This window comes from Podarcis raffonei, chromosome 8 (genome assembly GCF_027172205.1).
Source record: "Podarcis raffonei isolate rPodRaf1 chromosome 8, rPodRaf1.pri, whole genome shotgun sequence".
Taxonomy (NCBI): Eukaryota; Metazoa; Chordata; class Lepidosauria; order Squamata; family Lacertidae; genus Podarcis; species Podarcis raffonei.
Genome location: NC_070609.1, coordinates 58,970,434 through 58,992,911, shown reverse-complemented (window position 1 = coordinate 58,992,911; position 22,478 = coordinate 58,970,434). Strand labels below are relative to the sequence as shown.

General features: G+C 41.7%; 1 protein-coding gene across 1 annotated transcript in view; it reads right to left on the bottom strand.

The window, feature by feature from the left end:
* Nucleotides 1-22,478, bottom strand: part of ITFG1 (integrin alpha FG-GAP repeat containing 1) — a 114,643-nt gene that overhangs the window by 26,293 nt on the left and 65,872 nt on the right. Inside the window, exons 11-14 of the mRNA XM_053400234.1 lie at nucleotides 19,162-19,312; nucleotides 15,868-15,976; nucleotides 9,332-9,375; nucleotides 6,279-6,357 (exon numbers count right to left, since the gene is read on the bottom strand). Of these exons, the coding sequence (XP_053256209.1) occupies nucleotides 6,279-6,357; nucleotides 9,332-9,375; nucleotides 15,868-15,976; nucleotides 19,162-19,312 (383 nt within the window). The remainder of the gene's footprint in view (nucleotides 1-6,278; nucleotides 6,358-9,331; nucleotides 9,376-15,867; nucleotides 15,977-19,161; nucleotides 19,313-22,478) is intronic.

Genomic DNA, 22,478 nt, shown 5'->3' with positions numbered 1-22,478 from the left:
CCAAAGCGAGGTTTAACGTTTTTCCCTCCAATGTCCTGAGACATAGATTCTCAAAGGGCCAAGCCCCCGCCGTGTGCGAATGTGATAAGGTGACGCCGGAGTCGCTCCAGCACATTATGTTCTTTTGCCCCTTGTTCAATGCGCCACGGGCAAATTTGTTGGGATCAATCATTCAGAAACTAGAGGGTACCCCACCAAAATTCCACCTTGCCCAAATCCTGCAGGACAAGGATACCCACACGACCCTGAAGGTGGCTAGATTCCTGGTCGCTGTCCTTTCCCAAAAGCGATGACAAGGAGCACTACAAGCTAATTAGGGCGTAGTATGCCTTTCCATCTTATAGTATTTTATTGTTACAGTGGTGTTTTAGCGACTGTTTTTTGTTTTTGTTTTTTTTCCCCCTACGGCATAAGCTGTCACTTATGTGTTGTTTTTACCTGTATGGGCCTATGGCCGTAATAAATGATATCTATCTATCTTCCAACTCTATGATTCTATGATTCTATTCTATGATTCTATGAAATTCACTGTATTTAATTTCCCCAATTAGAACTGTATTTATTTCCCCCGATGGTGATTTTCTTGAGTCAAAATGAGAGTATCCCTAAACATTTTTAATAGAAAAAAGCACTGAGTTATACCATAAAATTATATATCAATGGAAAGGGTTACATTAACCCTAATGTATGAGTTGTTTTTTTCCTAAACTAAAACCTCAGTATTCAGGTTAAATTGCTGTGTTGGCACTTTGCGATAAATAAGTGGGTTTTGGGTTGCGGTTTGGGCACTCGGTCTCTAAAAGGTTCGCCACCACTGCCCTAAGCCATCAAGAGCACAGGGTTCATCTGGTTGGGCTGGACTCCATCTCTCATCAGCGTCACCCGGCATGGCCAATGGTTAGGGATGATGGGAGCCGTAGTCCACCAATGGCTACAGGTTCTCAGGGTTGGGGCAAGCAGTTCCTCTGGTTCCATCTGCTTACCACAGTAATATATCTACAAATATTTATCTAGGCAGCCATCACAGCGACATCAGAATAATACTAAGCGGCATTAGTTTTTCTAAAGGTGGCTGTGACTATAAATAGTCATATGCCATGGGGCTAATTTTCGAATTCCGGTGCTTCTGGGATTGCGGGTTGGAGGAAGGAATTAGGTAGGTCAAACATCTATCACCACACAACTTAACAAGTCTACCATTATCCCCAACTATTGTCTTTTGTTGTCGGACAAGGAAAATTGTGTTACCTTCCTTATTTCTCTATTTGTGTTGGCAACCAAGAAATTAGGAGTCAAATTTGTGGCTCAGCTCTGAGTATCTTTTATCTTTGTTATGGCTTATAGCCAAACAAATAAAACTGTTACTATTCTATTCTGTAAAATAGTTCTGAAAGGACTCCACAGCTGCACCTTTCAAGTCTAACAAGACATGATTTTTTTAATGGAAAGGACAGAAAATTTTGAAGGTAATTATACATTACTGTGTAAAAGAGGGCTGCAAAAGATTGACCTCCTGCAATCTTTAAAAAACAAAGTTAATTATACTATGAACTGTACATTGGAAAATTTAGGGTACACAATATTAATTGCTTTTCTTTTATAACGTAAGAAACCACAAGGCTTTCTATTTAGGCCCTGATTTGAAAAATGTCACTTTTTTGCACCTTGTGCTTCACATCTCTATAGGAACTGATCTCCTAGAGGATGGGCTTTCTTGGTGTCTTTGGTGAAGTGCCCAAGGAGGTTAACAGCATTAAAAATGTGTTTGAGATGAATGTCTGCACAGTGTAGGTTGACGGATATTGAGAAGGCATAACTAAGCTAGAGCAAAAAGTTCACTTTTCCCTCTAGGCTATGCTGTATGGAAGATGTTGGTCACAGACTGAGTCTTTAATATGTTTAACATATAGAACACAAACATCATTTTATTGACAAACATACAACAAAAAAATGCTATGCCCAGACATACATTCTGCAAGCAAGTTGGTAGCATTTCTTTTCTGAAATGACAGACCATCGTACAAGAAAACTATTATACCAGAACCCTTTTCGTCGAGCCCTTTTTCACAAAGAAATATTTTTTGTTATCTACGGCTACAATTTTTGGTTCAAATGAACGTTCATCGTTCATGAACATTTCATGTTAGCGAGCAGCATTCTGGCTGGAAAAGACCTCCATAATAACTTTCACAGACCTCTTCTCCTCCAAGTTAATATAGTTGCCAAACCAGCTCCTAACAATTATTGCTTAAGGATAATGACTTTCCTTGCACTGACTGCAGGCTAGCCGCAGTGCTGGACTAACACCCCACATTACTTTATTGGCATCTAGGTCACCAGCTTCTCTTTCTTGAGAATTCACTACATTACACATGGTATCTGGAATTATATATATATCTGACATGTTTGTATCATGTATTAAAAGGCCTCGGATGATTTGAAGCTACATAGTGCCTTGCTAGTGTTATTTGCTAAATGCAATTAGACCCGCTCCAAAACAAATAATTCCTTATTTTAAGAGTTTCTTTGTAGAAGTGCTCCTTTGACCCTCAGGTCAGAGTAAAGAACTGCTCAGGCAGCTTTGAATTAAGTTGTTTCTGAACCACCTGTGATTTGGGAAAGAGCCTAGTAACGTTTAACTGTTAACAGGTTAACTGTTAAGGAGCATTTTTAATACCCAGAATTCTCAGTACATGCTCCAAACCAGCAGTGATGAACCTTTGACCTGTGAGCCTAATTAGGCCCAGCAGTTAGGCCCACGTGGCTGTTTCCTTCTAAGGCAGACCCACCTCTGACATCATATACAATAGTGTTTTCCAAACTTTTCATGTTGGTGACACGCTTTTAAGACATGCGTCGTTTCGCGACTCAGTAATTCAGTTTTACTAGCAAATCGAACGTTAAACTAACCCCTTTCCAGCCCTGGGAGGAGTGTGGGGAGTGACACACAGATTGAAAAGCTCTTATATACAACATCAGGTGTATCATAGATAAAGATATGACTGCAAGAGAACAATTGGGAGCCTGAAAATATGATCCTGATTGCTCTTTGGCAAGTGGGGCTTGTGTTTATTGTTCCTAAAATTTGGTGCGAAACGCAATCCCTGCTGTGATTGGTCCTAAGTGGAGCTTGGGAAAGTGGAGAAGGAAGTCAGGATTCATCAGCGGTGACTTCAAGTCCTATGTGGACTGGCTGGGAATTCCTTTGCAGTGCACAAGCCACATCACAAAGGAAAAAGTGGGCCGCATTGATGACATGAGACTGACAGGTGACCGAAGTGACCTCCTGCGAGTGGGTGAGTGAAGGATCTGTCTCGCCAGGCTTAAAAGGTTCCTCACCTCTGCTGCAATCATTAGTTAAACATTCATATTCTGCTCTGACGAATTAAGTGTCAACTACTTTCAAAACAGACAGAATATAGATTAGAACCTGGGTTTCTGCTAACACTGAGGAAGCAGGGGATATATTTATAAGATGTATGGATTTTTAAACTACCAAGATGGCAACATTTTACCGTTTTCACTATGGAAGGAAATGATGTATGATTCATCACCTCACCCATACTAACACTCGCTGTCTGGGGTTTGATCCATTTGAATAAACCATGCTTCTTTGCCATCTAAGCTGTGCTGGAGTCATCGTATCTCTTATCATGAGGCTTGAGCCCTTTAGCAGCCAGCCACAAGCCTTCCCTTCTAGATGTGACAGTGCCATTTCAGACGGCACTGACCCCAGAAGGCAGCAGCTGTGAATGGTCATTAGCTGTTGGTAGTTCAGAAGCACAAACGGCTCGTACTTGTGATTTCATACTGAAATCCTGTAGGAAATTGGAGTGAGAGAGATTCTGGATGACCCCTGGGCAAAATCCACAAGTCACATGTCTGATAGCATGTCACAAACTGCACAGGCTTTTGAAATAACTGGAACTAATGAACATCCAAATTGGATCCATGTAAAAAGGCTGGGTCCTCAAAAGATCCCTGTTATTGATCATTGTGGCCTGCCCTACTTAGTCTATGTATGTCAGTCTGCTGGAAGTTTAGACAAGCTTGGCTCCCAGGGAGCTGAATTCTCTGCTGGTACAACCTCCAGGCTGGTTTTCTACCTCTCCCTCTGTCCTCCTATCAGAGGGACAGGTTTTCCTTACCATCTGTGTGCTAAAAATGTTTTCATTTATTAAAAGCCAACATGGTTATAAAACCACCCAGACTGACAGTTTTCATGCAGAGATCCGGTCTGCTGCCAGTTCTGAATAGTTAAAATATGACCACCCTGTCTGTGTATGAGATGCTTATTATAATCTGCTTAATTATATGGGTACCTGCAGCCAGCTGTTCCACAACCCTGCATGCGTTTACAAGGCATCAGCTCCCTTGAAATATTAAGGATTGCAAGCCTGAGATTGCACCGACCCCATTATCATTCATGACCAGCAGAGTGAAAAAGTAAACAGAAAAAGAAGTCATGACTGCATAAACAGACCCAATGAGTGCAATTAAGAGTAAATAAAGGTCATGATACATTCATTCAAAGCTGCATTAACTATGTACATCCTTGCCTTAATAAGGAGGTTAACAGCCTAGCTTTTTTTTAATATAGAGAAATACATCATCCATTCTCCCATTCCTAAAAAAAGGGCACATAACTTTTCTGATGAGAAAAGGGGACCCATTTGCCTAAAGTCACAACTCTTGGAGAATACAATTATAGCACAGTCATGTATATTCATGGGTCATCATTACCTTTGGCTCTTAGTAAAGAAGTGGGCTCCTATCAGCAAATTAACTATCAAGGGGACTCAAGTCTGAAACAAGCAGGCAGAGCTGTGTAAAAGACAGGACAGGGCCTTTAAACAACAACATACTCCCTAGGAAAACAAATGGTGATAAAAATTGAAAATGATTTAGAAATTGATAGCGTTAACCCCGGGGTAACATCTTTCGAAGTAATTTGCTAAAAACATGCCCAAAGCTATTGATGTTAGATTGTTACATTTCTATCTCTTCCATCATTCAATGCTCTCCCTTGACAACAACCATCACAATAACTCTGCTAGGCAGTCAAAGCTGTTTTCCTCTACACCCAGGACCATTTTTCTAGCCATGGCGGCTCTCCAAGCAAAAACTCACAACTCTGGGAGACACTTCAATGTGTTTCCATACTAACACTCTAGACTGATTAGCTCACATCCAACAGTCTAGCTAGCTCCAAGTGTGTGTCTGTGGGGCAGGGGGCAGGATAACAGCAAATAGGACATTTTATTTCTTACTCTCTTTTTTTCTATAGAAATTTGGCTACTATTTGCTCCTTACACTGGCAACTACAAAAGCACAGCACCCACAACAGAAAAACTGAAAGATGCCTATTTGTTATAAATCCATCTTTTGTCACTGTTTTCTCGTTTAACGATTCAGGTTCTTAAAACATGTTTGCTGATGGGACAAAACTTAAGAGAGGTACAAATTGTGGGTAACTAAGTTAACTGAACTTGAGCCCAATGAAATTAGTGAGACACACTTAAGTTCTGACTTACATACCCCACTGATTTCAATGGAATCTAAGTTCAAGTATCTTCGTTTTGATCCATAAGTCTTAAGCCAAGATTATTTTGTTGTTTTCTTCCTTTGCTTCTGCTGTCTTAATATCTGAACCACTATTTTAAGAATGCCAGCTCTCTCAAGAACGCATCAAATTTGCATAGACAGGATATCCTGTCCATATTCCTTTGCCTGCAGAGCCAGCAGCCCCTCACCCCTTTTTGAGCACCCTCCCTTGCAGAGTGTTCCCTCAGCCTCCTCCCTCTCCCCTCTCCTTGTGAGTCCTCTGAGCAGCCACCGCCACTGCCGCCCTTGGTCCTCACGCCACCCCCCAGGGGCCTAGGAAGAGGACACCCCCAGCCTTAGTGGCCCGATGGAGACTGGCCAAAGGTGAACATGAGGTAAACAGTCACACAAGCCTTTGGGAGGCAGACATGCGAGAGGGCATCAGAGGCGGAAAGGAAGGAAAGAGGGACAGAGGCCAGTGTTGCCCTTGGCACCCCTGACTCTCATTCAAGGCAGCCCAGGGTGCTATGGCACACTGGTCGAAAACCTCTGGTTTATGGGATTATCATTGCCTGCCATGCTCTTGTGTTTACATGGAGGGTTTGGTGAATCCAGGCAATTGCCACTTTCTTCAACTGGTTCCCTTTCTCTGAAGACATCCCTCCACAACCAATGCTGGTGTGCCCCACATTGGGAAACTCACATTGAAAGCAGTCAACAGAAAGAAGTCTTACCTGAACCGTTTTTCAAGTATCCATTGGCATCCACTGTGGTATACATAATGTAAGGTCCAGGCTGATTCACACCGAAGGGCTGGAATGAAAGATAATGACTTGGATTATTTCCCCTTTTCTTTTCAAAGCTTAAAAATCAGCAAAGAAAAAACAAACCCCACCATGAAATGACTGCAGTCTCATTTTGATGTGTGCAATATTGGGAACTCTACAATGATTTATTTTTGATATTCTGAGACTAGAATACAATTTTGTTTTCATGTGGCAAATAACCACGAGGGGTGCCTACCCTTCCCTACCAAACTAACAATACGGCTGTCAATTTGCTCCAGTACGTGCTCTTCTGAATGTACTGTGATTGCAAAGAGAAGACAGCAGTTCCAAAGCAACCCAGCACTAACCTAGTCATTGTGTTCTGACGTCGATTTGAACGAGCATAACAGCATTTAAAGTTGCAAGTCCAATCTGGTGTGGGAAAAGGAATGTTCGGAGTTCTTTTTAGCCAATGATGCAGAAAACAGCAAATGTTTCCAGGGAAGATACTTATTCTCATCAGCTAATGCAAGTCTAAAAGATGAGTGACTGCAGGCTGACAGTTGATAAGAAGAGCAGATGCCAGGAAAAGGGCTTATGCAAGTTGAAAAACACAATGGTTGTGCAACCATTTTCCAGGCTTTTTATTAGTGGGCCTCTCTCTTTTAGCACTGGAAGGGGTACCATGGAGTCTGCTTTTGTCTTATTCAAGTCTGCTACTCCATTCGTCTCCTGAGTATCACTTTGGTTACACAATTTCACCTTGTTGTGACTTGCTCAATCATGTTCTGCTCAAGCTTCTCCTACATATCTTTTAAATGTGTCCATTTCTCTCGCTCCTTTCTGTCTGTTTTATCTTCTTTCACCTTTTTGGTCTTCTCACTCTTTCTACCTGGCTACCACCTATCTTGTTTCTGAGTCCAGAATTTCAATCACTGTCATCTACCGGGACATATTTTTCATAGCTGCCCCTTGCCAGTGAAATACTCTCTAGCTCAGGTGTAGGGAACCTGTGGCCCCTTCAGTTGCTGCTGGGCTGCCATCATCCCTGACCACTGGCTATGCAAGGTGGGAATAATGGGGCCTGGAATCTAGTAGTATCTGGAGGGCCACAGTTTTCCCACCCCTGCACTGCCTGATAACATCTGCTTTGCTCCATCCACAACCATCCTTAAATACTTCTCTTGGCTCAGGCCTTCCTTCCCATGATTTGCTTCATTTACCTCTTCCCTTTCCTACCTCCTTTCTTTATATAGATAATATCTTTTCTTTAAACTGTAAACCTGTGGGCAAGAAGTTGCCCATATTAAGATGCCAAATCTGTCTTTGGTGCTTAACAATATGCAGTATTAGATGTCTGTGGGTCTGATATTTTAGTTCCCCAGGTGGAACTTTGCAGTCTGCATATGGCCATGCAGTACACACCAATTTATTGAATATCAATACAGCTCTAATGCTCCAAATGATCTGTTTACAGGGTGAGCATTTCTAGGGCTTGCCGTCCCACCTCCCCCAACCCAAGAGCTTTGTAGGCATGGGGATTCTGGTGCATTTATCATATTCACTTAAGGCAGCGTTGCTTGGTACTATAAATAAATTATTCTGAAGTCAAAATCATTATGAACTTCACATATGCCTCCTAGAGAGATTAATACAAACGTGGATACAAGTCAGAAGGACAAAGCATATGGGAAAGAGAACATTGCTCATTCCCCCCCCCCCCCCGCCCCAAGTGTCAAGATTCGGTACCTTTGGGAAGGGAGAATAAAGAACAAGGCAAACCGTTCAAGAAGATTTGGATCCTCAAACAAAGTCCAAAGGAGATAAGTGAGAGGCAAATGTTTCAACTACAGCGTGCCTTGGGGAACCCAGCTGTCAAGCGAGTCAGTCTGAAAGGAGCGCTCACAAATTGGGCCTTGCTGACATGCCTTTCAAAATTATTGCTTTAAAATTTTTGCTCAAGGCTTATTATTCAGAGGCTTCATTGCACACGATACAACATGGTCAATGAAAACGGCAGAGCAAACTTTGCAAAGTTTCATGCTGGATAACCAGTGCTGCGATTTAGCAAACACTTTTACATGTGCATAGGTGCTCAGTGGAGCCGGCATGTGCACTGGGGCTTTCTCTCCATCTCCCATGGTGGAAAAGGCAGCCCACTCACTGCCCACCTTGCACTGTGGGCTGCTTTTAAAATCTGGGTTCCTTTTTAATTGTCATTGTGTGACAAAATGAGTAGGGGGGGGGAAATAGGATGCTGGAGGGGAGTGGGGAGTTCAGAATGCATAAGGAAACAAAGGACCAAGAAAGCAAAGCATAACTTTATGAAAAGCAAGCCTTATGAGGAAAGGTTGAGGGAGCTGGGTATGTTTAGCCTGGAGAAGAGAAGAATGGTGGTATGATAGCCTTCTTCAAATATCTGAAGGGCTGTCATATGGAAGATGGAGCAATCTTGTTTTCTGCTGCTCCAAAGGGCAGGACCTAAACCAATGGAGTCAAATGACAAGAAAGGAGATTTCAACAAAAGATTAGGAAGAGCTTTCTGAGGGTAAGAGCTGTCTGACAGTTAATGGACTACCTTGGAAGTTGGTGGACTCTCCTTTGTTGAGAGTTAGGTTGGGTGGCTATATTGGTCAGGGATTTTTAGCTGGGATTCCTAAACTGCTAGGGTTGGACTAGATGACCCTCATGGTCCCTTCTAAATCTATCATTCTATTAACATTTTGGAGCCTTGCTTCTAATCTCTTGGCAGAAGTCTTGAAGCCTTCCTTTACTTTTTCCATATGGGCAAGATCTTGCAGACTGCCTGAGGAATGGAGATAGTGGACTTTGAACTCTACATACAACTGAATTAAAAGTTAAGCTTCTCTCACCCAGGAAGAAACGTACCGGGTTATCATAACAGCACTTAGCATGCAAGATATGGGGGTTAAACTATCCTCCCCTATCTCTGTCCATTGCCTTTTAGATTAAGGACACCAAATCATTTCAATAGCAACAACCTTTAGCAGCATACTTACCGTTATCTTTCGCGGACAGTCATTGGAACAAAGACCGCTGAGCACTGTGGATAAACAATGGGGAGGAGTCTAATGGTTATCTATGCTGTTAACAGACTTGCTCTATACACATCTCCCTGCAATCTTATAATTGTCACTGCTTCATGCTCAATTTGCACATCCAAGTCAAGTTGCCTTTTCTTTATAAAGGCTCCTAAAAATTTTAATTACTGTTGTTTATCTCACAGTAACGTTTTTTTAAAAAACATTATTGATTTGTCCAAATTATGCTGCTTCACATAATGAAGGCATTAATTAGGTAATCACTGTTCTATCACACCTATTTCTTGTCTGGGTGACGTGATGCCAAATATAGACTCAATATTCATGTAAGAACGAAAACAAATTAAAATGCATGCTAAAAATAGAGGTTCCTCAGGCTTATTTTTTTCAACTCTTGATTCAATATTCCATTTATTGTTTCTCATCATTTAGCCAGCCTTCCACCAAACAGCTCAAAGAATGACATACAAGGAAATCTCTTGTTTTATTTTCACAACCATCCTGCAAGGCTGTGGGTTGTAAAAAAGGTGATTCATTAATTTAAGAGAACTACCATCAATTCTTGGATAGGTCAAGGATTTATTTTAACTTCATTCTTATCTTAAATAAGAAGTATATTTGCTCATGTTTAATGTTACATCACCTTGCCAACAAAGGTCCGTATAGTAAAAGCTATGGTTTTCTCAGTAGTGATGTATGGAAGTGAAAGCTGGACCATAAAGAAGGCTGATCGCCGAAGAATTGATGCTTTCGAATTATGGTGCTGGAGGAGACTCTTGAGAGTCCCATGGACTGCAAGAAGATCAAACCTATCCATTCTGAAGGAAATCAGCCCTGAGTGCTCACTGGAAGGACTGATCATGAAGCTGAGGCTCCAATACTTTGGCCACCTCATGAGAAGAGAAGACTCCCTGGAAAAGACCCTGATGTTGGGAAAGATGGAGGGCACAAGAAGAAGGGGACGACAGAGGGCGAGATGGTTGGACAGTGTTCTCGAAGCTACAAACATGAGTCTGACCAAACTGCGGGAGGCAGTGGAAGACAGAAGTGCCTGGCGTGCTCTGGTCCATGGGGTCACGAAGAGTCGGACACGACTAAACGACTAAACAACAACAACAACAACAACAACAACAACAATGTTACATTAACAGCCATTTTATATGTATTATTTGCAATGGCCTACGAGCATGAACAAATAATATCCTATATTATCCTTACAACCACTCTGCAAAGCAGAGTAGGCTGAGAGATAGACGGAGACAGAGACACACAGTCACTATTCCAAGGTCATCCACTGAGCTTTGTGCCTAAGTGAAAATTTGAACCCAGGTTTCTTCTGATCAAAGCCCAACAACCTGCAATACAGCAATATTATGTTAAAACACTGGAACACATCAGTGTTTTTGTGCCACACAGCAACATTTTATAAATGGGTTTGCGTGCTTCATCATTTGGAAGGAAAAGCCCCAACTAAAAAGAAAAAACTGAGCAAACTTATGGAGAAACGAAGCAGCCTCTGTTTAAGAAGCCTATCTATGCATCCAGGAAGCAGGTCACGGTAGGCTGCGTAGAAAATGCTGCTGGAAAAATGCTTGGAAGATCTGGGTTAAATACTGGCTCAACCACAGACTGCCTCTCTGATTTAGCCTCACCACCTGTAATATGAAAAGGTGTCCATTTACTTTTGAAGAGCACAGTGAAAGGATGAGCGCGGTGCTGACTTTATCATATAGACCACAAAGCACTTAAAAATAAAGCTTTATAAAAGCATATTTGTCTCTTGCTTCCAAGCTTGTAATAGACACAACCTTAGGTCTCATCTGCAATAGAAGAGTGCCATTTTATCACTCCTAAACACAGATGTTAAAAAATTCTATCAGTCTGGGGGCGGGGAGGAGCAGAGAGGTAATGAATGCCTGAGAAAACAGCTTGCTGATCATGGAAAACGAAGAAAGGGCTTGTTGTCAGCAGGCTACCAACTCACATCTCTTTCACTTTTTCCTTCCTTCCCTGCCCCTTAATACCTCCAAGAACATCTGCTCCTGAAAGCACTTCATCCTTCTGCCAAGATTTAAAGCTAATTCAACCATGTAGCACGCTGTGATTAAGCAGCCAATTCCTTAAGAACTTAGTACCAAAGCTGGGCATTTCTGGGGGGAAAAAAGTTTGCCCTCTACAAAACTGTTCTTTTAAAAGTACCGGTAATTGGTGGGTTTGCAATTTTAGTTGCAAAAATACCCACAAAAAACCATGAATGCCGCTTCAGAGGGAAACAATGGAAAATAAAAACGGAAACCAGCAAGTGCATACACCATTATTCTGGACTTTTTATAATTTCCAACTTTGCACAGCATCTTAAATAGGATATTTAGGTCACATTTTTTTTGCTCAGCAGGTACCCAGAAGAAGAGAAAGCTGTATTTAGCTGAACAATTTCATTACATACTCTGCTGAATTAAGCAATCTTGCATACATAGAACCATGTGAATTATTTTGCTTTCCCTGTTAAGTGATGTAAGCTAAAGTGATGGCAAAATGGGCTCTTGTGAATGAGGCAAGCAGCTCTCACCATTGTATGCACTGATAAAGTTGAGCAGGTGATTAGCCTGGATGGGAGACTTCTGAGGGCGCCATGTAAGCCATGCAGCAGCATATAAATGAAGAGCCCAGGACTGATTTAGCTATTTAGCTATTTAACCCATTTGTGTATCACTTGTCACACAATTTGATTCTGGGGTGGTGTTTTTTTTTTACAAAAAACAAAACAAAACGCAGTACACAAAACAATGCAATAAAAATAAGCTAGCAAAGAAAAGCAGGAAGTGAAATGCTAATAAATTCAAATGCCTAAGTCAGGCATGTCTAACTCCTAAGAGACTGCGATCTACTCCCAGTATAAAAAACTGGCAGTGATCTACCTATTGTCATTGGAGGGAGGAGGAGTGTGTGTGTGGGAGTGCTGGATTGCCCAGAGTTGTTGAGTTTTTTATAGGAGGGAAGTGCCCAGAGGAGTTGACCTTTTTCTAGGGGGGATTGCAGAAAGTTTTTAAGCTCCCCCCCCCCCCTGTAACTTTTTGTACACGATAAGGATCCTGTGATCTACCAGGATCAGCCGGGGGTCTACTGGTAGATCGTGATCTACTGGTTGGACATCCCAGGCCTAGGTGAATAAGGTAGCATTTATAGGTAAAGGAACCCCTGACCATTAGGTCCAGTCGTGGACGACTCTGGGGTTGCGGCGCTCATCTTGCTTTACTGGCCGAGGGAGACAGCGTACAGCTTCCGGGTCATGTGGCCAGCATGACTAAGCCGCTTCTGGCGAACCAGAGCAGCGCACGGAAACGCCATTTACCTTCCCACCGGAGCGGTACCTATTTATCTACTTGCACTTTGACATGCTTTCGAACTGCTAGGTTGGCAGGAGCAGGGACCAAGCAATGGGAGCTCACCCCATTGCGGGGATTCAAACCACTGACCTTCTGATCGGCAAGTCCTAGGCTCTGTGGTTTAACCCACAGCGCCACCCGCGTCCCTAAGGTAGTATTTACCTAGCACCTAAAAAAGCAATGTTGGTGCCAGGCAGGTTTAATGGGAGATGGCATTCTATAACTGGGGTGCGGCTGCTGAAAAAGCCCTCAGCCCTCAGATTGTCACTCGCCTCACTTCTGATAGTGAAGGTACACAAAGACAGGAATCAACACAGTAGTCAACATAGTGCCTTGCAGACCTTGTTGGACTCCAACTTCCATCAGTCCCAGCCAGGGGTCAGGAATGATGGCAGCTGAAGTCCAACAACATTTGGAGGACACCACATTGGCTACCCTGACCGGAGAGCATGGGCAGGTGGATAGCATGCACTCCTGTAGGTACCCCGGTTCCAATCAGTTTAGGACTTAAAAGCATTAGAACATTTGTTGGGTTTGGAAGTAGAGAGGAAGTCACTAAAACTCTTAGAAGACTACTAAGATATCATTGGAACGAACTGTTCCCATTCAAATTTCAGCAGTTGTATTCTACACTAGCGTGCAATTTCTGAACAGTCTTGAAAGACAGCTCCATGTAAAACACACTGCAGTCCATCTAATTGGGAGGTTACCAATGCATAGGTAACTGCGGCCTGCGTCCCTTTGTCTACAAAGGGGTTGAGGCTGGCAATCCAGCTGTACTTGGCAAATGGCACCCTGGGCAATTGAAGCTACTTGACAAGCTGGATCTAAGAGAAATGTGTGTGAGTAATATATAGGGAACATCTTCCCCCATATGAACCGACCCACCTTTTTTGCTTCAGGTGGTGGTATACACTCAAAATACATCCCTGATTTCATCTGTGGAAAAACTGAAGGGTAAACTTCTGAAATGTTCCAATGTTTTTTGTTTAATACAATGTTCCTAATGCTTTGGGCTTATCATTTGCTTAAAAATGTTAACTTTATTTCAGTTTAACCTTTAAGTAGCCTAAACGCACCATGAATTATGTTCTCCAGAGGCTGAGGATCAATAGTCCTCATCAGAGTGCCTGGTGATCCAGAGTGTGCCTCTTATTTTATTGAACCAGCTGTGTACTGGAATCACTGCTGCCTACGTACTCTGAAGCAGCAAGCGGTAGATTGTATTGAAATTAATTCTCCGTAGCCCAGATTAAAAGCAACCCAACTCCTGGGCTTTGGACAAAAGCTGCTGAAAGCAGTATTTTACTTTCGTTTACCTTGCATATTTTCCCTTTCTGATTAAAAAGTTTCTGGTACTCATTAAAAAAAAGACCCTCTAAACTTTTGTCATAGCTCAATACCTTTTAAAATGCAGAATGAAATGAAATGAGAGTGTGAACACACACACAAATGTAATGAAGGCTAAATGGCCTCATTTTTACATACAGCCTGACCACTTGCAAGAGAGCTGGTTTATGCTGCTGTGAACACTTCTAGTCCCATATTTTGAAAACAGAGTGGTCTTCATTAATATAGAGATTTTGTTTCTTCTCCTTCCCTCTTGTGCAAGGCTGACTGTGAACCAGTAGCTTCAGGGTTTAAAACCAAATCTTTGAGTCTAATAATAATAATAATAATAATTTATTATTTATACCCCGCCCATCTGGCTGGGTTTCCCCAGCCACTCTGGGCAGCTTCCAACAAAACACTAAAATACAATAACTTAAGAATTATTACTCAGAAGTATAGGTTACAGAGATCTCAAATAAGCCGTGAAGACTGATAAAAGAAACAAAGGGACAGGTTCACAGCACGATGCAAAGCCACAGCCAGTTTTTAAACAAAGTGTGGGTTTTTAAACAAACCGTGGATTACAAAGCTTGGTCATTTAACTGGTTTATTTGAAACCACCATCTTTGGTTTATATGTGGCAAGAAGCCATGATTTTCTGGAAAGGGAAACTAAAGTTTGTTGAAGTCCTCCTCCAAGAGGCTGGTCCACCAAGCACACTCTGTGCTCAGCTAGTCCTCATCTGCCTGCCTCCCTTCTTACAAGCCTGGTGGGGGAAGTTGGCTGCCAGCTTCCTCCTCCTCTTCCTTAGCCTAAGTGTTGTCTTTTATAGAACTCAACAGGGAGCAGGATGCAGGTAGAACAAGAATTTGTTGGCTCTGCCTAATATGGACTCTGCCTGTCCTGGGCTCTGGCTCCACCCACTATCAGCCTCCTTGCCTTCCACCTTAACAGTTCCAATGGACATCAGCCTTCACTGTCCTCCTCCCAGAAGGGCAGGAAGAGGCAAGGGGAGACTGAAAATCGAAGGCTTGTGGAGGTTCCTTCCTGCTCAAGTACAAATCAAGTCCAATAACATTTAAGGTCAAGAGCAAGCATAATGAGGAGACATCTTAACCATGCTTAGGAGATTGGGAGGGTGTAGCAGGCTTCTCCGACCTGGTGTCTTCCAGATGCTTTGGACTACAACTCCCATCAACCCCAGGCTTTGTTGGCTGGGGATGATGGGAGCTGTAGTTCAAAAATATCTGGAACGGCTGCACGTTGGGAAAGACTGGCTGATGGGATCACTAATCTCAATCCCTCCCCCTTCTCCCCTTAATCACAATGAATAAGCATCACCCTTTAACCAGTGCTGAAATCCAGGACGATGTGGTGTTTTATTGCATAGAAAGTATATCACCTTGATACTTTACATTAGTTGGTGGTATACAAACTTTCAAAAAGAATTAAAACAAATAAATTTTAAATATTGTATAAAAGGAAACACATAACAGAACAAGCACAAGCAAGTTCTGTACTGGAGTAATACACTAGAGTGATCTAAATATACAAAACTGGCTAACATATGAGTGGGAGCACTAAAATAAGCAAATAACTTGAATCATATGTAATCAATTAGGTTTTCTTTAACCCAGTTCTCCCACACATAGCAATTCCCTTCTTACACTATTACTATAATACAATCATTTTTCTATTGTTCTTGGTGGGCAACGAGAAACAGAATCAAATTTCCTCTCTAACAGCATTTTGATGTTTTCGTAGAAATCCACTTACCAATGACTTTAACAAAATAGGCATCAGCTTCAAAGTTATTTTTTAATGTGTGGATGGCAAGCTCTGTCTTTGTGCTATCCTTGCTGAGGACAATAATATCCAAGATTCCCTAAAGAAACAACAAAATATCAGTATTCTTTTTAAAAAAAGAGCAGAAACCTGAACATCACTAAAATGCAGTCAATACAATGAAGCAAAAAAATACAATAACTGCTGGCAAAAACCGTGAGATCGCAAAATTAGTTTTCGCTTGAAACAGAGCTTCCAGAATCAGAGCTGTGGGTCAGATCACAGTTGTGAAGAGTTTAATCTATCTATCAAAACACCCACTGAAAATGGTAAATCAGGCTGCAATAAAAGCTTAGCAACAATTTCACTTGTAAAGAAAAGAAAATTGTTTTTAGACGTTGGGGGAAAGAGATATTTTTCATTTTAACATTGAATTTCCCTTTTGGTTTTGAGTACATTGCCCTGGCCGCAGTCACACACGTTTTCTCCATACCAGTGCTCACTTTAAGACAGAGCCTCACAACCTGCAAGGAAGTTGGTTTATGCAGCTGTGCAACTTTCTGGCTCCTGGGCTGTATTTTGAAAATGAGTGGCCATCACCAATATAGTAGCTAGAGCCACACCAGTTTTGAATTATGAGCATTGCATGTAATAAAGGAAACTTATTTTTAAAACTCTGAATATTTCCATTTAGTGAAATGGAAAGGAAAACAATTCTTTTATAGTTTTACCAAAATGTTGATCTCTTTAAATTCACCAAAATGTTGGGCTTAGTCCAGGGAAGGCAAAAGGGTCCACATATTCCTGCTTTTAGTCAGGGGGGGAAATGAAATAAAAACTGGGTCCCTTTCACCTCTGTCAATGGCACACTATCCAAAAGACACAGGATAGCACACTCTTGAGTGAAAAACAACAGCACATTTAAGTTCTATGGGATTCATGTCTTCCAAATCCAAGGACTTGGCTAAAGCTATAAATGCCAATTTCAGGCCGGTTTAGAGGAGATATTGGAACTTCCATTAAACAACTCAAGTCTCGGGTAATACACAATGAAGCATGTCACACTGATGTTATGGGCACCATAGGGTTGATATGTCCATCCTCATTCTAAAAGCTAAAGGGAAATATAGGAGGCACATGGCCAAATGATAAGTTTCCTCTGTGTGTGTTCCTTTTCTGCTCAGTTTTGCACAGATCTAGGCTGCAAGCACCTGCTTTAAGCACAACTTGATGCATTCCAGGCAATGGCATCCCATCCTTCATTATGTTTAACGGGAAACATGTCAGTTTTATGACTTCTCCACAACAGGAAACACTGCTGTGCTAAGCAGATATCAGGCCAGCATTTAACAATGTTTCAAAAGTGTCAAGCCTCACCTCCAGATATTACGGAACATGAAAACATTTTGAATGACTTATTTGGCAGAAATATGCAGGAAAAATGTGGAGATGTACTTTTCACCCTTGGAGTTTTCAAAGAAACATGTGGCCTGGGGGGGGGAGGGAATAAAAACTTGTATCTAAAAGAAGGGACTCAGAGTGCCATTGCGATTTGGAGTGAATGGATGTACAGAGGTGGACAAAAGTTTAAAAGTGAGAAATAAAGCTGAGGCCAGGAGAAATTTGGCACTGAATGCAGGGAGCCAGATGCAGTGTCTGTTCATGTACTGTGCAGAAATAAATTATTGTGAATATTTGGCAGTCAGTAGGGGAGAAACTAAGCTGGAACCTTATGATTTATGTTAGCTTAGCTTAGTATACAAATGTCCCCAAATTGCATGGGAGGGTCAAGTCGCTAGGGTTTGAGCAGATCAGCTGTGGTGTGTCTAGCTTAATAGTGCAGTAAACACCCCTACCTTAACAACTTGGGAATATCAGTTTGCAATATTTAAAGGCAGCATGGTTTCTGGACTAGAAAGATGGACTTGGTCTAGGAAGTAAGAATGCAAGAGCAGCCCTGCTGGATCAAGACCAAAAGACCATCTAGTTCAGAAATGTAAAACCTCTGGATGTTGTTTGACCCCAATTTCCATCAGCCTTAACCAGCATGACCAATGGGCAGGCTTAATGTGAGTTGCCTTCCAATGATGTCTGGAGGGCCATAGGTTCCCCATCCATGAAGCAGATAATTAGCTGGTTTCCAACAGTAGCCAATCATAGGCAGTTAGGAAGGTAACACACAAGGCATGAAGGCAACAATGGCTCTTCCTTTCCCATGTTGTTTGTTCTGGTATTCATCATATGCTGTGGGCAACTTGTCTTTTTTGAGCCTGAGATTCTCACCAATAGAAGAACGGGCTACTAGCTGGGAGGAAAGACACAAGGATTGTGAAAAAGCAAACCCCTTGTATTTGCTGCATACACACATATGCAGTTCTGGAAGTATATTTTTAATGCCACTTTGGCCTGTAAGTAAAAACTGGACATGAAGAGGCTTTTAGAGAGCAACCACTTGTTTTTATTTATATTAACTCCCCAAATTCCTGTTTTTAGGAGCACAGGAAACCGCGTTCCACTTAGTCAGACCATTCCTCTATCTAGCTCAGCTTGGTTTACACTGGCAGAGGCTTTCCAGGATTTGGGCAGAGGACATTCCCAGACGTTCCTGGAGAGGGAGTTGCTAGGGCAGGAACAATACTCAGTGGTAGTGGCTCTCCATAGTTTCAGGACAGGTAGTCTCGCCCTGCCTGGAGATTCTGAAGCTCAAACCTGGGACCTTCTGCATGCAAAGCAGATGCTCTTCTACTTAGCTTTGGTCCTTCCCCAATATTAGTTTGCATATGCTTTCACATGCCTTCTTACTACTCTTTTACTGTTTTTACCCTGTATTTTTGTTTTGATGATATTGCTTACTGGGTTTTCTTTAAAGAGTAAGTTTATAAATTGTTTTAAATAAACAAAATAAAGCAATGCATAAAAATAAGCCTGAGAACTTCATCTAAACAGATTTTAGCAGATACAAGTGATGGTATACACTGGTGCCTTAGGAAAGTGCCACTCCCTTCCTTTAAAAATAAATAAATATCAAATGTAAAAAGTGAAGCCCATTACTAACAAAGATCTATTCAAAAGAGCTGAAATGAAGGGTGACTGTTCATATAATCTCAGCGGCTCTCTCTTCAGCTTTAAATGACTTCTCTTCAAACAACTCGTTTGTTTTCATTATGTGCCGTGGATTTGCCCAGTCAAAATATTCCAAGATGCCAGTTTGGAACGAAAGCTCAAATAAGAATGGGCAGATGGCAATTAAGCAGGCAGGAAAACAAGGAAGAGCGCTCAACTCACATCTTCATAAATGTCAAAGAAGGTTGCCACCACAGCGTCTTTGATCTGATTCAGATCCGAGAGCTCCCAGTAGACCTTAAACATACGCCGTGCACCCGCGCAGCTTGCCTCATTGCACTCAACATTCTCCAGCAGGAAAGCTTGCTGGTTGCTGCAAAGGAAGGAGAGAAACATGGGGTGGGTGCAGTTTTGTTTTCCTGCCTTTATTCTTGCAAAGCTGACCGTGAGCTGGGCCCATTTAGGGCATAATAATAATAATAATAATAATAATAATAATAATAATAATAATAATAAATAAAATTTACTATTTATATCCTGCCCATCCGGCTGGGTTTCTCCAACCGCTCTCGGCAGCTTAAAGCATATATAAAAACATAATATACAAACTCCTGCAACCCTAACACTACATATCTGGGAGTAAGACCCACTGAATTCAAAAGGGCCTAGTTGTGAATAGACATAATTAGGATTGTGCTACTAGTCAGTTAATTATTTTTACTCAGAAGGGAAAGAGCTATTTAGTTCCTCTATCTATCCCCTTTGGGAAGTGCAAAATGGAAGTGGGTAACCTTCCATTTTTCTTCAAAAAACCTAGAACTCCGGGGAGCCTTATTCATAATCAACATTAAATTGTAAGCAACTTGAAGCAGGGACTAGACTCCATTCTCCTCACTTGATTATCTTATTCTGTAAAGCAGTATATTTATTTATTTGATTTGTCTTGTTATGAGTTTGGGTGGTCAATCTGGATGACATCCTGGGTCCCTTCAAAACCTGTATCTGTGGGGAGAAGAAGCCTGCCAAACCAGGGGATTTTTTTTGCTTTCGCTGGCTTGTTAGGTACCACAGTTTAACGTAACCAAAGAAATCACTCTGCTGCTATAGACAATTGGGTACATCATTTACTTACTAGCTTGCTTACCACCCTTCATCTAGAGATCACAGGGAAGTTAACATTATAACAACAAAAATTAAATGTTTCCATTGCCCTCTTATTTCCAAGAGGTGTCTGTTGATTGGGGAGCAGGGGAAGAATCTGATTGGAGCAGGCCATGATCTTGTATTTGCCTCCCTGCCTCCCATGCTTCTCTCTTTTGATAAATGCATTATATTTTGAACTTGACCGCAAGCCACCTAGAGACTATCCTGATTCATTTAATATTGAGGCTTTTGCTGTTGCTGATGATTGCTCTCTTTTCACCACATTTCTGGCACGGGGTCCGCCATACGGCTGTCAGACATGACAATCTACACACACTTAACATTTTTTACATGGAAGAGAAATAAGAGCTCAGTTTGCAGTAAAGTCACCCTTTTGCCCCCAAATCAAAGGAATGGAGCGACAGGTTAAGCAGACTCCCACTTTTACTTTTAGATTCCGAAGCAAAAGGCACTAGAGGGTGCTGGGAAAGAGATCCTTTGGGCAGAACTAACTAGACATTCCTGAATTCTGTGTTGCTGCCAGAAATAGTACCCACCAGTCTGTAGACCTATGCCAGGTTGGCTAACATGTGGCTTTCTAGCTATTGCTGGACTACACATCAACCCTGACCATTAGTACCTGGGGCAGATGGGACTTGGAATTAGTAAAATATGGAGGGCCACAGATTCCTCATCCCCAACCTATGTCCTGTAATGTGAAACTCACCACACAATATTATGTCATCACACAATGACTTTCCCCTTTCCCCACTCTAAGGATGGATTGCTCCTGGGGTAGAGATCTTAATGAGGTCATCATGTTGATTCACAACTTGACCTAGACACAGAGGCAGCATGGCCTCACTGTTCATAGAATCATTGACTTTTAGAGTTCGAAGGGACCCTGAGGGTCATCTAGCCCCAACCCTCTGCAATGCAGGACTCTCCTTGCCCCAATGTAACACTTAGTTCCCTCTTAAAGTGGATTTTACTAGAGCTTATAAAAATTCTGTCAAGTCTCTGGGAAACACATAAATCTCAATGCTATTTTGTCAACATTTCTTGGGTATCTCCCTATGAGTATGTATTGACAAAAGTTTTTTGAAAAGGGAAAACTTAACACACACACATAGGATAATTTCATCAGCCAAGTCATTTATTCTGTACTGTAAGCTTTGCTTCCTTACTGTGCAAAGTCTTCAAAATGCATGAATCAGACTTCCCCACCCCCACAACTCAATGTTCTAATGAAGCTTTTCATTACCACAGCAATTTTATTCTCAACACCTTTCATGAATATTTACATATTTACTTCCAGTATGAGTCACAACTATCATTACATTGCATCTCCATTATTTCCCTTTGTGTCTCAGCCAAATATCAAAACACACCATTATACAATTTACAAGGTTATTTCAATTTCTTCATTACATATCCTATAAATGTTCCCATTCAGGTGTGACAAAAGGGGACATGCTGTGTGTTGATTTTTTTAAAAATCCTTTTGATGTATTCCTGGTTGAAATTTTGCAGATTAAAATGACTGAAAATGCTTTTCTTATCCATTTGGTATGGCACTACATGCCCCCTTAACACCAGGGTATAAATTATTAATGTTTCTGGAGCTGTGTAAAATGTTCAACTGTAAATTGTAGGAAAGGCAAACTTGTATGTACCAAACACAAACCTATAACACAAATTCCGAAGATGTATTTGTGTTAAAGCACTTCTTCATTACAGCATAGTTAAATTATGGAACTTGCACTCAGAGGAGGCAGTGAAGACCAGCAAGCTGGGTGGCTTTAAAAGAGGATTAGACAAATTCACGAGGGAGAGGGCTATCAAAGACTACTAGCCATGGTGGCTAGGCTCTGCCTCTATACGAGGAGGCAAGAACACCTCTGAATACCAGTAGGTATAAACCACAGGAGGAGGAGATAGTACTCTTATGCTCTAATCCTTCTTGGAGGTCTCCTACAGGCATCTGGATGGCCAATGTGAGAACAGGATGCTGGGCCTGATGGGCCATCGGCCTGATCCAGCAACGCTCTTCTTATGTGCTTACATTCTTAATCTGTTGCAGTAACAAATTGAGTCTTAAGCTAACTTAAAAGAATAACAAGCTTTCATGGATGCCTTATGAAGCGCACAGTGTGTTACTTAGCAGTTATGTAGATATATGAGAGTTCAGAGCAGAAGAAAACAGGCAAACGATGGGATCAGGCAACATACACACAAAAAGGTTCTCCAGGCCTACTGCATTTGTATTGCATTGCACTGATATTGTACTCAGATGCAAGTGCCTGCATAACTGTATCTCTCAACCAACTGAACGTTAAGATTTCATGCATCGTGAAGTAGGCCTACAAAAACCTGGACCTGCAGTGGTACCTCGG